At 44.2% G+C, this 16,822-nt stretch overlaps 1 protein-coding gene across 1 annotated transcript in view; it reads left to right on the top strand.

Annotated features, from left to right (window-relative positions):
* Nucleotides 1-15,836, top strand: part of Gat (sodium- and chloride-dependent GABA transporter) — a 266,545-nt gene extending 250,709 nt beyond the window's left edge. The window contains exons 10-12 of the mRNA XM_077688884.1: nt 38-138; nt 2,540-2,707; nt 9,461-15,836. Of these exons, the coding sequence (XP_077545010.1) occupies nt 38-138; nt 2,540-2,707; nt 9,461-9,556 (365 nt within the window). The 3' untranslated portion in view covers nt 9,557-15,836. The remainder of the gene's footprint in view (nt 1-37; nt 139-2,539; nt 2,708-9,460) is intronic.
* Nucleotides 15,837-16,822: the final 986 nt, after the last annotated feature.

The following is a 16,822-nucleotide window of genomic DNA, read 5'->3' as shown; positions in this document are numbered from 1 at the left end:
CATTTCTGATGGCGTGACTTCCGATTGCTGCCCTCAGGTGCATCCCGCTACTACGACAACCTTGAAGATATGATCGGCTACCGTCCCTGCATGTGGTGGAAGATCTGCTGGGTGTTCCTCACCCCCTGCGTCTGTTTCGTAAGTTGCCATTGTGCAACCGCTGAATTTTGACACTAACATGACGCAAAATAATTGTTCTTGCGCTCTTCTTTGTGTAAAGAAGTCACTGCCTCACATGCTTATCCCGCTCCTTGCAACTCCGTCATGGCCTGCTGGTTAAAACCGCAAAGACTCGATCACAGTTAGGGTTCGAGTACATATATATATATATATATAGAGTCGTGTTACTCGGTACGCTTGTACTCCCTACTAAAAGAGCCCTCTGCTAGAGGTAAACAATCTGGCACAATACGCCATGATCATCACCATCTTCATCATCACTCACTATCCCCGCTCTTTCACGCGCTTTGCCACGCGTTCATCTTGCGCGGTGCCATGATTCTCGCTGTACGAATATCGCTAATACACCCTCCTCGTAACAGCATACACGACACGACGTATATTCAGGGTCATCGTCATGACTTCCTGGTCAATGCTGGTAGGTTGAGCCCGCATCGCCAACTCGAGCACATTGAATAAACGCCGGTTTCAAGGTCCAGATTACGGTGGAACACAGTGGTGGGTCATCACAGTCTTTGTTATGGTGGGAAACGAACGACGCGTGGAAGCACTGTCACGCTCATTATTAAAGACAGATAGGAATGTGTATAGTGGGATGGCATGCCGTTGTCCCCCAGAAGGCGCACGATCATGATTTCTCTCCCTCAAGAGGCGCGTTATCCAGTAGTATGAGGGGCAGCATCATGTCGCCTTTCTACTGCATGATAACTGCTCAAGCCGCTATTCACCAAAAACATTTTTGAATGTGTTGGGTACCCCTAAGAGCATGTTATGGGGTGAAAATTAATGGAGACACAGAGCGAATACTAATGGAATACTAATAATCAAATTGTTGTGAGGAAGAGAGCAGGGAGAATGAAAGTCTACGAAAAAAATTATTCCGAATGTGGACAAGGGTGTCCCTGCATACTCAGTGATGTTCATACGTACAGTGTTCATCGTTGAAGAGGACTAGGAGGTTACAGTGGAGTTTGGAGGGCTTCATTTTGAGGAAAGCGTTTATGAAAAAGAGAAGACAAGGAGGCAAATAGATCACAACTAGAAAATTTTGATAATTTTTGAAATACTGTGGATGCAATGGGCGTACTGCACATAAGCTTCCGGTTGCTTTCTTTCTATTTTTCTCCAGGACACAGTGAAGTGACTGATAGTCTTTGTATCAGCAGGCATCGAAGCTGTGTAGCTTGGCGTATAATACTTAGCGTATAATTTGAGTGGTTTGGATTGAATACAGCCATCTAACCTATCATTCTACCAGTTTGGTTTCAAGGCTGCAAATTTGCTCCCTGTATATCACCCTTCGCAACCGTAGCACCGCTGGATCCCCCAGCAATCATACCAGAGCAACGCTGCAGCCACAGTGTTATAGCAACCATGATTGCGAAGTTGCGCCCTCCTGCACTTGAGCTGTTTCTCTAATCACAGGAACACATGCAGTTCTGCAGTCAGTACAGTTTGCGCCGCAGTTCGCAGAAGTTCGCGCACCTGGGAGTGATTCCGTGGCGAAGTGGGGTGCAGCCGCCCGCTGCATTCCTGCGCATGTCATTCCCCCTGACCTTGTGCCTCCGCCCGGGCTATTGCTATTGCAATGGCGCCAAGACGACCGCAACCAGTCACTAACAGAGAACGAAGACGCATAAGCGTCGAGACAGCGAAAGAAATAGCTGTCGGAGGCGCCAAGAGTCGCGGCTTCTACAAACCATAACAGAGCGAAAGATAAGCGGCGGCGTTTTAATTTCTCTGTTTATTCATTAACACCAAGTTCCTAGGCACGTATCTAACAATTCGTGAACATTGCTATCAACAGCCATTTCGTCGTCGTTAACTCTAGTTAACATTTTGGCGTCGTCACCCCGTTTCTCAACCCTCGCAACTCATCGGCGGTGTTTCTCGCCATCTCACTGAACGAGAAAGCACATGACAACCGACATCAGGTGACTACAAGCAAATACTTCGCATAATTTTGGCAGCTCCCAAACTAATTTCCGCCCCATGCATTTTTTAAGAGATTGAGTACAGTCAGTGACCTTGCACGTCCACCTCATCCCTACAGAAGCTGGACATTTCGAGAGGCCGCTTGCTCCCACCTTATGTAACGTGTTGCTGGGGAAGCGTGGATGGCGTGAGTTTAAAAACTGTTTTTACGGAAGTCAAGGCCCCCCCTAAAACTTACGCGATGGACGCCGACGTCCTTGTAAGAACCTACTTTGTCTTCTTTTGAGATTAGGTATACCAAAGAACTCTGACGTTTGCAGTGTGAACGTATCTCTTTTTTCTCCTCATCTCACGACATTTCAATTCGCCTTCCAGTGCAAAAAGAAGGGGGCGACCACGCAAAGAATGTTACTTCTCCGCACAGGGCGTGTTCGTGTTCAGCCTGGTTCAGTACCGGCCTCTAAAATACATCGACTACGTCTACCCGTGGTGGGGCCAGCTCATCGGCTGGTTCCTTGCTCTATCCACCATGCTCTGCATCCCTGGCTACGCCATCTACAAGTTCATCGTCACGCCTGGGGACCTGCGCACGGTAAGAGCTTTTACCACACCATTTAACTGCGACATAGGGGTTCCTTCGACTGCATGGACAATCCCCACTACGTTTATTATGAAACTATCATCAGGAGTTCCTACTTTCCCGTGGAAGTAATCATAGGGCAAGAAGGTACAGAGGCCAAGTGTATGGACACTGTGCCAACCTTTTGCACTGCTTGAATATTGGATAGCCAGCCTTCCAAGGCAGTCACCAATCCTGAAGCGGCAAGAGTTTACAGCCAGCTACCATAGATCGTCACGACACTTAGTACGAATGTCGACCTATAAAAGGCCTTTTTTTCCCAGAACATTCATTATTAATGAAGCATTTATAAATTCAACAGCCGAGTGGACATCTTACTTCAAATAGAAAGTGGTATTCTCTGCCGTATGACGTAGTACGTGTTCCAAAAACATAAAGAAACGAATTTCTGGAAAAATTGCTTTGAACTTTTTTGTTCAAACAAAATAGCAAGCGAAGACTGGAAGAAAAGCATGCCAATGGTGTAAGGTGTAAGCCCTAAGGGGTGTGAAAGCATAGGTGTGTCTGTCCCTCGAGCCACCGATGGAGCTGGGACTAATGTGCAGACATAGCACGTGATATCTCCCTATTCGCATGAAGTTTACTTCATGCACGTGTACTTCGTGCGAGTTTACTTCGACTATATAGCCGCCCGCGTGAAGCATACTGACTTGGTGGCTGAGAGTTTGTCTGAGCATTAAACGATTTGCGAGTTGGGAAATTCATGATATATAATATAATACATGGGCATGCGAAACATCACACTCCTACATGTCCTAAATGAGCTTAAAAAGTGTATTTTTCAGAATATTTTAGAACAGGACTGATTCCGTTCTCTTTTTATGTTTTGTCTGCTTGATTCACGCGAAAAGTGTTCCACGCGAAAAGTGTTCCTGTAACACCCACCCTCAATCTGCGTAAATCTAACTGCCACTTTGGCACTTGCCACTTCCTTTTGACAGGAACTGCGGAAATCTATCATTTTTAAAGACAAATTTAGAGCAACTTTTCAATATTTAGTGTTGAGGAGGGTTCAGAATATTTGTATTCGAACATTTGCTCTTAATATGCACTCATAAAAATGGCCGACGTCTCCTTCGTCCCGACGCTATAGGGTGACCATTCACTTCGTCGCAGTGCAGTAAAGGTGACGAATAACAATGCCAGACATACCACTTTACTCAAAAAGTCTATCTGCGCTGTAAAATCGCCAAGCGCCAAAGGTGCAAAATGTTGCTTGCAGCGCGTAATGTCAGAGCCCGGATCACATTTTTAAAATTAAGTTACGCAATGGGCGTCGTCACTGCGGTGCTTGAGTCGGTTATCCCACTAAGTGGTCATTCGTGCGCGTTGTCGTAAAGCAGATCCCAGAGGATATTCAAGAGCGTAAGCGATTTCTTGCAGGTCTTCATACGCAGTGTCACGGGCAGTTCTAAAGCTTTCCTCTGCCACAGGGCATGCTGCCACCAAAAGAAAAGGTTATAATTATGTCAGTGTTAAGGATGCTGGTCAAGTGGTCTGTCTAACGGTAAAGCTGTTCCGGTTGAGGAACGTGGGTGATTCGTCGGCGTGCGAATAAGGGAAATCATCATGTAGCAGAGAGGGCCATGGTTGTTGAAAACCCGGACACAATTTTTTCTGGTGAATGCAAGAAATTGTGTATTTTTGTTTTTCGAAATGTTCAGACGGAATGGACGAAATGAGTTGCCAATGCAAACAAATCTAGGAGAATCTGACAGAAATCCTGCAATGAGTATGATCAAGGTCGAAAACTGGGCTAGTTGGTATACATTCATAATGATTAACCAGCGCAAACTAAAAGGGACGAGAGAGGAGTATACAACACGAGCGCTTGTGCACGTACTCCTCCTTGGTCCCGTTTAGTTTGCGCTGGTTAATCATTATGAATTAGTATGATCGTCCGGCAGGGCCAACCACTGGGTGAACTTCGGAGAAGCGTTGGAATGTGAATGTCGCATGTGACATTCTAAATTGTTGTCTTTCATAGAATGTTGTGCTGGGCAATAACCAGTTCAGTGATTCACCCACACGTCTTTGGGCTATGTGTCTTTAAGCTAATCAAAAACGACAAACGACGTCTTATGAGTTGGTGGTAGTGGGTGTAGAATCATTTACTGAGTGAGGTGGCGCGAGAAATATTTGGAGAAGATGTTTTACAGGCCATCTACAATCTCCGAAGTTGATTCAAAGCTTGGAGTTTTTGTCAGAAATTGAGAGAGAGGGACGGATGGAGCATTTCTTTATTCCAAACGACGATTTTCCTTCGGTAATGGTGCCATTTTCACGGGTATCTATGCGTCGTCTCGGCGGCAACCGCTCTGTCAACCAGTACGAGCTGGTCGGGGTGAAGTAGTCAGGCCAGGTTAGTCTGCAAAAAGTCATCATCTGCGTCTGCAGCAACAAAGCCTTCTTTCTCTTCGTAGAGGTGCCGTGACCAGGGTTACATTTACGTCTGCGCGGTGCCATGGCATGCCCATATCTCTCTATCGGTATATTTTTTCTCGCTTTCTCATTTTCTTTTTCTCTCTGAGATAATTTTGAATTGAAGAGCGGGCATGCTTTTACTACTACTTTTCGCACCAGGTAGTCGATTGCCTTTTTACGACCTTGATCTTGGTGGTGCAGGCTGCAGCCTCCATATTTTATCTGCACATTTCTCCGAAGGCAGTTCGCAGTGGCTTTCAACAGCAGATGTGCGACTGTCAACGGGTTGTGTACGTAGAACTAGCGAATCCACTTTTGTTACGAGCGCAATAATTGGCATACCGGCAGAAAACTGACGTGTACAGTGACAGCGATGCTCTGAAACGACTACACTCGGAACTTAACGATCGGATTTAGCATTGCCTTGTTCACGGATTTCGTAAGCTCGGAGATTCTTAATCTTAGTACTATTCTAATTGTTTCCTACGTATCGTATAACTACGTGATAAGAGGGGCTTTACGCTACCATTAAATTTCAATATATCAGACAATCATATCTAGATATATCAGAGTTCACGTAATCAAATCAGCTTCGACTCGTCTCTACTTGCTACTTTTTAATACTATGTTGTACTCTATACCTGTACGGCATGGTATCAACGCTCTCGTTGGTATCAGGGCGGAATCCTTCACTGCCAATTTGTGCGAAGAACCGTCGTCGTTACTGTAGTGGTTGACCGGTACAGAAAGTTGCCGCCGCTGAGAAGAGTAAAAACCTAATTGAGTGTGTATTGAAATTAAAGTAGGTCTAGAGCAGGGGTCAATGCGTTACCACCGTGCTACCTCCGCGCGTTGCCAGTGGTACTAGGAAACTCAGACAAGTGTGGTCCCCATGACAAGTAAACGTGACGACTTCTGACCATGACATGCCCACCCCAGCCGCGCAGAATTGCGATTTTGGGGGGAGCTGCGGCGTGTGTCATCGGTGGCCCTGTGGGAGTGTTCTCACCAAAAGATGGAGAAACGAAATCTCAAGACGCCAAGAAGGTGTCGCAGCAAAACTTGTCTAAATAATTCGCACCAGAAGGCGAAGCAGCTAAGGCGAAGAGAGCAGTAAAAATGTCGCTGTTAAGTATCGCCCGCTTTTCGCCTTCATAGCACGCAAGCAGACTTAAGCGCCCCGACAATTTTAACACGAAAGTATTTTATTCCCGGATACACAAACATTTCAGTGACGTCATATCCATCACAGAAGTGACGCCAGTACAACGAAGCAAGTGGCCTGTAGAGGGTGCACCCCTGCATACAGGGTCTTCTTGCAGGGAAGCAACCTTTAGAACCCTTAGTACGTTATACTTAGGGTTGTTAATTTTCGGGTTTTATATTTTTAACACGAAATTGTTTTATGCCGGGATACACCAAGGTTTCACTGATGTCATATCCGTCACGGAAATGACGCCAGTACACCTTTCCCGAAGCGACCCGCCAGCAGGACGTCGCGCTCACCAAGCACGCCCACAAGACAGCCGCTGACCCGGAAATCATGCTCAGCTGCAGATTTCACTGCACATTTCACTTTTGTATATTACCGATTCCTATGGCAGAGGAATCAACCACACTTTTTTTTTTAATTCGCCCCTGCTTTTTGTTTTGCTGCTTCATTCATGCAAACGTCCGCATGCGCTCGAACTTAGACGGCGAGAGTACATCCCAGGTGTTTTTTAAACCTGAACGTCTTGGCAGCTTACTTCTTTCTTGCGGGCCGCGTGCGACTGCGATTGGCCAAACGCAGGTGAAAAAATGTTACGTCTACTTATCCAATTTTGCGGCTACAAAACTTTGTGTGCACAAACGTGTGAATATAACATTCTTCTTAAAAACCAGCGTGCTTGCTGTACCTGCAAGAACGTGGGAGTGGGTTTGAGCTTCCGACGTTCGAGGTGGGTAAAAAACGGAAACCTATACTTATCTAAACTTTATATAGGCATTTGTGATACTACTTGTGCCACCTTCAAAATGGTCCGGGAACTGAGAAACAGGCTCAATAAGTGTTGACGACTAATCGGGAGTAAGAAATTGCCTACCCCTACGCTACCATGAATGGCGTCAAAGGAAGCTCATGTTGTGACACACCGCGGCAGCAGGATAAAAGCAGAGAGTCAGTGGTTGGGGCCTCGATGACGTCGCGGCTGCGACGTGACTCCGGCGTGCACAGAAATTCTGTATGGCAGAGGTCGATCGCAACGTTTTGAGGTAGAGGGCCGAATTGCATAAAGCCGACACGGCGGGGGCCGGATAACACATCGGGAGGGGTGGGGGGAAACGTTTCTCCTTTTTCCGGTTGAAGTTTGAAATTTGATCACTTTTTTTTTACCTGTGCACAGACATGAAAGGAAGACGTTATCTGGCTAAGCGTGAAGATGTGGGGCAATCCCAACTGGAAGTGATCTTTCTTTGTTCCTGCATAATCCCCATTTGAGGCCAAAACTTCAATGTCGGCCTTCAGGTAGGAAGCGACAAGAGGAGAGGGGGTTCTGACGTCGTGCTGAGGGCCCCAAATAGCGCAGGTTGCCGGCACCTGCTGTAAGGGCTTTCACTGCAGATACGGCAGGCCGTGGTTTGTCCGCAAAAATGAGTGTGAAGTAAAAGCCGTACAATCTTTCGTTCTCAACATTAAGACCACTTGGTGATGCTGACAAATATCAGGAATCACAATGCATTGATATATGCTAACTAATGAGTGCAAATTTACCTATCTGTACAGGTTACTGAAACAGGTGCTCTGAAACTTCCCCTATCTATCTTGTTTCTCCGCGCCCGCAGCCATTTACAGCAGCATCAAGCCCACGGAAAGTTATTATGAACGAGTGAAAAGTTATTTTGAGCATCTTCTAACACGTGTATATTCATTAGCAAGTTTTATTAATGTATCCGCGCCGTAGGGGCCATAGCCAGCCGCAAAGCACAGAGACGAGCATGCTGGCCCTACAAGACAAGACCGTTTCCAAAATTAGCACCGGGCTTGGGCCCGCAAAAAGGATCGGATTGGCACAAGTTTCATTTTCCTGGATCAAACAGATATGGTCCCAATTGCTTCACTGTCGGCTCTTCATGTCCGCAGAGGGCGCAGCTTTTCCGCAGCATGTGTCTCACCGTGTCGCTCACCTGACCCCACGCTGTGGGTATACCCACAGCGTCTTTTGTCAGAATATATTCGGATAGAAGACGCGCATAGACATGGGCTAAAAATCCCGGTATAGCTGGGTCCTTCTTGGGCACTTTTGAATGGTGCAGGAAGTGCGAAAATAGCTCGTGATAAGTTGAGTACTAAGACGAGTAAGTAATCGCTTGGCGGCGACAGAACAGCTCACCGGCAAAACAGCAGACTTTTATAGAATGCCTTGAGGACCAATTATTTACATTTTGAAACTGTGCGCTCTCAATGATTGACAGTGACTCTGGCAAGTGAGTGAGCGGAAGCGGCTTGGTCGGTTGAGTAAAAATCAAGTTAGACTGCTCCCCTGCAATACAGAGTAGTCTGAACTGAGATTTAATTAGGCTCCAACCAGTACTTCCCAACCAGACAGATCTGTCGAAATGTTCACTTTCAGAGTAGTCTGTTCGATTTTAAACGAACAGGCCGAACCGCTGCTGCTCACCCACTTGCCTGAGTTTCAGTTAATTATTAATAGTGGCTCTGGCTAGTGAGCTAGTGGAAGCAGTTTGGCCAGTTGGGTAAAGATCAAGACAGCATCATCCCATGCAGGACGGCTGTCCTCGCTGGCTCGTTCCGCACCTGCAACGAAGTCCCTCTTTACTTTACCCAACCGGCATAAACTGTTTTCACTCACTCACTTGCCAGAGTCAAGAGTAATTCTTGATAGTTCCCCTGGCTATTCATTGAGCAGAAGCGGTACGTTTTTGGGCTGACTGCTTGAATACGACGTGGCCGCCATGATTCAGTGTCTATATAAACCGTTACCCTATAGCGGGTGTGTAGCGTTGTCGCGTGCTGCTTTGTCGCTGTGCGGCTTAGCGGGCTGTTTTCACGCCATGCGGTATTCTCGGTGCTCTTTTGTCGCGTGTTATTTTGTCACGGTACCAACAGCTTGGTACTAATTGCACTACTTCCAGCACCAGCTGGGTACCTTCTGTTGCACTTTAAAACTTGCGCGAAAAGCACGAAAGGAGTTTGGAAAGTGTTCGCGAGAAATAGCAAATAATGGCAAGTTGGACACAAGCCACGAAATGTCTTTAACACTTGTTGCCCTCGTTTCGCAGCGGTGCAAGGAGCTGTTTCGCCCCGACGTGGACATCCAGACCGAGATCCGTGCGCGGAAGCACAGGGAAAGCAACATGGCAGCCACGGCCGTCTGAGAGCTCAGGGGCTGTAGTCGGCGCCCGTACGAACATTCCTTCGTCCGCCGGGAATGCCTCCCTGTATAGTCACATCACACCCGCCCAACGACGGCACCATCTCCGCCTCCACAACTCGCTCCCGTGGTGGCCTAGCAGAGCCCCATGCCGACGCCTGTCTGCGGCAAAGCCACTCGCCGACCCGTTATCGCTGACCGGTGACTGGAGGCGGCGACTGCCGCACTGGCAAGATGGCGACGGCCTACCTAAAGTCCCAGCCTAACCCCTGGCTGCGCTTCTTGTCCACACAAAACTGTCCTAGCCTGATAATCCTTCAAAAGAAGCCGTTGAATATTTGTCTTATGTCTCCCGTGACATGGAAGCAAGGGCCGTTTCGAAGGCCACTGAGCCGACCGTCATTGAACGCATTGCTGATTGTTCGTCCTGTAAGATACTAAGTTTGGCACATTACATTACTCAGATGTAATTGACTCGTTCGTTTCACGTATGTATCATATTACTTGCTTCTAGCCGCAGCTCAATGGTGCCAACTAGCCTCGCTGAGCACGAGACTGATAGATTGGCTTCCCACTGAAACCCCCCGTCTTGAACGGATGTCGGAAATCTCCTGCTCAAAAAAATCGTTTCAGGATGCTATGAATACTTACTTAAACTTGGATTCTCGTATAAGCGTGCACACTTAGGATGAACAATTTGTTTTTTAGGTATCCGTATTGAGAGGTCTAAAACGGTGAAGTTTTTACTTGCATGTTTCAAGCAGCACTTTAGCTTGATGAGGTTTTCATGACGTTTTGAAATATAAAGGCGGGTTTCACATTGCGGCGGCAAAGTTACAACCCGGAGGCAACGTAAATAAAAATACTTGCCGCTATTACGCCTCCCTATCTGCAGTGCTTGCCCCGAGGAACTAAAATGCGGTCTACATTTATGACACCCACTTCATTAACCGTGTGACAATAAACGCAAAAGTGGTACTAAAATAGCAAAATAAATGGTATCAAAAGGTAATTTTAAATATAATTTCAAAAGGTAATTTTAAATACCGCACAGTGGTGCGGTATTTCAGTACAAAATAACAAATCGCATCTACACTGGAAAAATTAAGCAATAAGGAAATTCATAGAAGCCACAATTTCATTAATATAAATAAAAGCCCACAAGCGCAATACGTGACCAAATATGCTAATGCGCGTTCTCAAAACAATCTGGCAGCACAAAATGACGCCCAAAGCGGAGTCAAGGCTTGTTGGTATGTTTATTGTCGCTTTCTTTGTTTAGTTTCGGCTATACAGTATGTTTATTTTATTACTTACTACTGGCACATGCACATCACGCTTTCTTATATCTATATACATATTTCATTCCGAATAAAAGCATCATTTCCAATGCTGTTCAACATGTCCTCCTGCCGTCGTGTCATTGAGCTGCCATGATGAAGGCTGTCTCTTAAGGAACAAAAAAGTGATTACGCTCAGCTGAAAGAGGCAGTCAGAGCAGGGCTTTGAAATACCAAATTCTGGATTACTGGTGCGTTAAAGATAGCGAACAATTCCTCGGGCATTTTTCTCTGCTCCCCAGAATGCGTCAACGTCTCCAGCCGCTGCAGTAACTCGGTCTGCCGAATTTTCCCTCAATAAATGTGGGCATGCGTGTAAAGGCTGGTGTGCAGACACTCAGCCATTGACCCTCCCCAACTTGCTGTCCGTTTCGAAAACTGGGAGCGCGTAAACCAGATATGCGTGTCTCCTGGGACGTAACCATCGGAGATTTTATTCCAACAGTTTGGCATCAGCCTAACTTCCTTTAGATTTATATGGGCGTGCGTATAACCTTAGCTGTGGTTCATTACCTTCCTTTTTTGCTCGAGAATATCGAAAGAATACACCTGCCGGATGACTTTTTTTTTCACTGTTTAGCCTTACACAGTGGTAGCAGACACAGGCGAAGCATGCAAGCGAGTTCCCAGTGAGCGGGATAAAAAACTATATAGCGGCTAGGACGGTCACGAACGTTGTTTACGCGAATCGGGCCATGAAGTCATGAAAACATCGGCAACTTAGCTTTCTTTAGTCCCTAGCAGAATGGGTGTGCTTCGTGGTCGTTATTTCATACCAGCTGTTGTGCGTTGTACGCCTCTCATTTTACCGCTCCGCAAGGACAGGCGACGTCTGGCGATGCCTGGACCTTGCGTAGTCAAACGGAGTCCGTCAAGTGTATATTTCTTTTCTGTTTTCGTTGGTGCTTAGTCTTAGTTCAGAATGTATTTTCTCAATTCGTCTGGTAGATGTTTTGTGGCTCGTCATCACAAAGCGCCCCGTATGGTGTACTTGTTGCTGTGCCCTGTACGTTAACAACGGCCTCTGTTTTAGCCCGCATAAACTCGCTTTCCACCGTCTCACTGCCGTGACAGTCGATTCTTTGTCTGTACCCATCTGCATGTGTTATTCTCAGTTTAGCCGTAAAAGTCAACGGTGTTGTTTTTTTTCCTTGTTCAATACCAGCAAGTCAAATTCTTTTTCGCACAGTGCACGCACATATCTGTGCCTTTTTCAAGAGGAAGGTGATGTTATCCAGTGAAATGACTTTTTTCATTCATTTTGCTTCCTAGTTTTGTGCACAGGCGATGAGGTCAAGAACAGTAATACTGCACTTAAGACACACCGTCATTTTATTTATATTCCAAAGTAGATAGCAAGAAGCCCTTAGCAGTGCCATATACCTGTTTCTGACAGCGCGCAGACCGATGTAGAAATGTGTTTCGGTGTGGCTTTGGAAAAAACAATTTCTCACATCAAGTGCTACCAAATTATTTTCGTACATAAATTTCAGTCGCGGTTCTTCGTATTTGTAAGAGTAGAGCTCACAATTAGTTTGTTATTTATTTAAGCCAAATTGCATCTCATCGCCTTAGCACTGGTTTTAAACGCTACTTTATAGACAATACGCACTTTCTGTCAGATGAACACAACGTATGTGCAGCGTTCATAATAAATGATAAATAAATAAATGTTTTCTATAAATTGTGATTAAGTCCTTTGGTTAAAGCGTTTTTTGTTCTTGGCAGTGTATAGTTCTAGGGGGAAGGATTTATAATTACCGGCACAAAAATTCAGGCAAGTGGGCTGTTGATCGATTGGCTAGAATACTCAAACCAGAAAATACTAGACAGCCACTGAAGTTCAATGGAAAGCAATTATGTACAGCCTTTCTATTTTATTGTTTAAAACATGTACACGCACAGAGTAGATGCGCATTTTACCCCATGTTTAGGGCGTCTCAAAGTAGATTCGTCTATTCACTGTTTCTTGTTGTACAAAACAGAACAGTAGTATTTTTGTATGAGCTGTTCCCAATACCCAGAGCCCACAGCTGTAAATTTTGTTTCAGGTCCAACTGCGCCCATCAAGCCATTCCACCAAGAAGAAAATAATGTTTTCGTCAGATTTTTGAGAAAGATTTAAAATCATTTTAAGTTCTCTACTCCACTAGTTTTAAACTAGATCACTAATTGAGCTCGACTTTTCGATGGGCTTTACATATCAGCAGTTACGTTTCCCCTTTTCAGCAGTCAGTGTCCTTCCAGCAGCCAATATTTGTACTACGGTGTATTTTAGGGGCCAAGCAAGTTAATATACACAACCAGTTTGATTGTTTTCGAATCACAAAAACAACCTGTTTACACATAGTTTATTGGTATAATATGTTTGGTATTAATCGCTTTTTTTTACTTTCATGTTATATACTTAAAACTCCCAACAAGAGCAATATTTAGCGTTTAACGGCTGCAACTTTTTCTTAGGCGTGAATGAAATGTGTTTTATTACTAAAATAATGATTTCTACGAGAAAAATACTTTATTTCGACAAAACCATCAAAGTAAAAACGTATTATAGAGTAAAGGGCGTTTAGAAAAATGCAAGAACTTGAAAGTACAGTAATAATCCCTACTGAAAAGTTCCGTATATACGGAATTATGAGAATATGGAGTTCATACGGAGTGTTACACCCCCAAGCGTAATGAATGTGGATATTATTTCCAAAAACACAGGAATTATATGAGTTCGCACAATATGAACGTTTGACACAGTTTTCGTGTTTTTATCTTCAATATTAAGCAAAATAACGCTCCGTATGATTTCCGTATACTCCGTATATACGGAATTCATACGGACAATGATTTAGCGGTTCTAGTGATCATACGGACTTAAAACAGGTGTCAAATTTTTCGATAGGCACTCACTCTTACATTTTCATGTGGGTTTCAAAAATCTTTGTTGTTTTTTGGCCGCTTTGTGTTATGCTAGGAACGTACTGCGCATTCCCATAATTCCGTATATACGGAACGTTTCAGGAGGGATACAACCGTTGGAGTTGTATAAACAGGTGGGTAAGTTTGGAAATGTTCGTGTTGAAAATATAGTCCTAAGCAACGCAAATACATGTAGGAGATGACAAAATAATTTCCCATGAAGTTTGCTTATGTGCAATGCACCAAGGAAAAGTAAAGCAAATGCATAAAATATACGCAATACAAGCGAATGTGTGCCGCGTAAGCTTCACAAGCACGCGGGTTTATTGCGTGGTAAATAACAAGCCCGATGGAAAAAAGGCAACAAAAAAGAGAACGCCCACAAACCGACTACCTTCTCGCACTCCGAGCTACTTGAGTGTATATTAAAAAAACTCAATTTCTTACGCTTCAATGCGAGAGATGTTTCACTTGTGAAGGTCATGGCCTTCCTACGGATACAAAAATCCTTTGCAATTTTTTTTTCCTGCCTGGTTCCGATAACGTGATATAAACTGGGACAATGATGATCACTAAAACATTTTGGGAATCGACGTTCTCTTCCCTCTTTTGTGTTTGTCTTGTTTTGTGCTATAGTTCAAGCATAAATAGGATAAAAAATGGACATGATTTGTTCACGACAACATTTACATTAGCTGAAACATTTCTAAATCAGTTTGCAGTGTTCATCGATTAGGTGGGCAGCTGATTCCGGTCACGTGACGCTCCAAAAAAACGAACAGTTTGCGTACGTGACTGTCTGAGATCGAGGCACCAGAACTTGCAGGGAGTCATTATAGCGTACAAATGTGCATGGTGCGGATAGATAAAAAGAGCACGCAGATTGGAATGATGATAGTATATCTTATTAAAATGACAAAGACGAGCTTATTTCTCGCGAGTACGGAGAATTGGGGCACAAATAGGGAGTATGGTATAAGGGAGGGGCTAGACTTCTTGGTTACGCTAGTACTCTGATAGACAACGCAATGAACATGATTTTCCACGCGTTCAAAATTATTAATAAATGGGCTCTGACTAGGCACCATGCAGATTGCGCATATTCTAGTTGCCGGCCAAAGCGTATTGTGTATTCGCATGCTCTCTTGAATCGCCTAAAACTGTCATTGTACAATAATAGCGTTAGGGATGTTGGTGCTTGAAATTGTTTTTTCTAGGCAGCTTTAGAGTACCTTCGATGATTTCCACCACAATTATCATTGGTCTGTTTTTTTTTCTGCAATCACTTATTATTTTAAAATGCAGCGCATATTTAAATCCAGCCATCTGCTTGACACAGAACCTGAAAGTGTTTTCAGCGCAGCAGTTTATTAGAGAGCAATTGATTTATAACCACTTTACCCTCCATCCTGCTCAGCTCTCAACGTTTACTAAAGAAATCACGTTCACTCTCACCGTGAACAGTTTTAGCTTTACAAACTTCGAGCGGTTTCTTGTAAAAACTATTTGATACGATACGAAGCCGTGAAATACGCGCAGTTGCAAATATGACATCTGAACAACGCAGAGATACTCTATATAGCCCTTTCGAGAAGCACTTTCACGTCGGCTGGTGAATTATTATGTAACATAGTCCTCATTCGTTTCTTAGCATTGCGTGTTACGCATTGTTTATTCTGTTGTGAAATTAGTTATCGATAACAGTTCAATAGATTGTCGGAAACAACTGTTTCCCGATATTTCTGAATTTATAAAAAAAACAGAGATTCGAATGGCTAACTGACGATTCACGCGTTACATAAAATGTTTGCAGTGCTGTATGAAAGTGTGCACTACAAATCACCTGCAAAATGCAGCAAGATATAAAAAGCACGTTTCTGATGTACTGCTAATGAACTTCGCTTGAGCGACTGCAAGAAACAGTAGTTCTTAGGTTTGTCCCTACAGAGTAATTTTTTTATTCCTTAGTCTGTCATGCTCGAACATAGGTGGGTGACAGAAATAATAAAAACAACGCCATTCAACTGTGAATACTTTAATGTCTTCCACATTTCTCTATGAATGTCTTCCACACCCAGATACGTATAGTGTGTACATTTCAGGAACATTGCCGTGTAATCACTTGTACTCTGCAAAGTAAAAGTCCATACTGATCACATGTTCAATTGCTCGTACTAGCGATAAAGAAGTCAGCTTGGATAAAATGTACCATTGTAACTTGTAAAAGTCTGATAAAATGTAACGTAATTTGTCGGTTGTGACAGTTTAATTGGTACGTGTATTGGCTTCATTGATGTGTAAAACTTTCATCCGCTTGTGATTTCATTGGCTGAAAACATTTGAGGGGGAAGACCGAATTCCAGGGAGGGCTGAAGCTAGCAGAGCGAAGGGGGGGGGGGAGGATGTAAAGACAAATACAATAACATGTGGCATTTGGGCCAGTAATATTTTTCTTGATTATGCCGTAAAAAAGAGTGTGAATGATACCTGTTATTTAAATTTATGTTATGTACATCTTCATGCAAACAAACCTAACAGCGGAAGCCGTATTTCTTGAAAGCTCTGAGTTCTTTATTAATGACAACATTGAAATATACAGGTTGGTTAGAACCTTAAAGGTTTCGAAAGTATCATGAGCATGTTTTCACGCAAATGATCAGCCTAAGGTTTTCAGGTCAGTTCAGATGAAAGCAAAAATGGCAATAGCCTGCATGATTGTTTCGTGTCTTTTTAATGTTGTTTCCTGTGTAACCTGATCCCATGTGAGCGCGCATCGTTGGTCTGATAATTTAGTGCCTGTAGCGCTGGGGGCAAGTTTTTTAAAGGAGTACTGCATCTTCGCACCAGCCGCCAGCCTACGACTGCAGACGAAAGACTCTGGCGTCACTGACCTTCGCTTGACTGCTTCCATTTTGAACAATCCACGTCTTCCACGAGGACCTTCCGAGCAACTTAGAAAAAAAATGGAAGGAAATCAGGCTTTTTTGCATAACCAGCGCTTTTTTGCCCATGTATTA

Source organism: Haemaphysalis longicornis, unplaced genomic scaffold, assembly GCF_048455015.1.
Source record: "Haemaphysalis longicornis isolate Haplotype H1 unplaced genomic scaffold, Haemaphysalis longicornis Haplotype H1 scaffold_10, whole genome shotgun sequence".
NCBI classification, from domain to species: Eukaryota; Metazoa; Arthropoda; class Arachnida; order Ixodida; family Ixodidae; genus Haemaphysalis; species Haemaphysalis longicornis.
The sequence above is the reverse complement of the archived record's forward strand: the minus strand, read 5'-3'. Positions and strand labels throughout refer to the sequence as shown.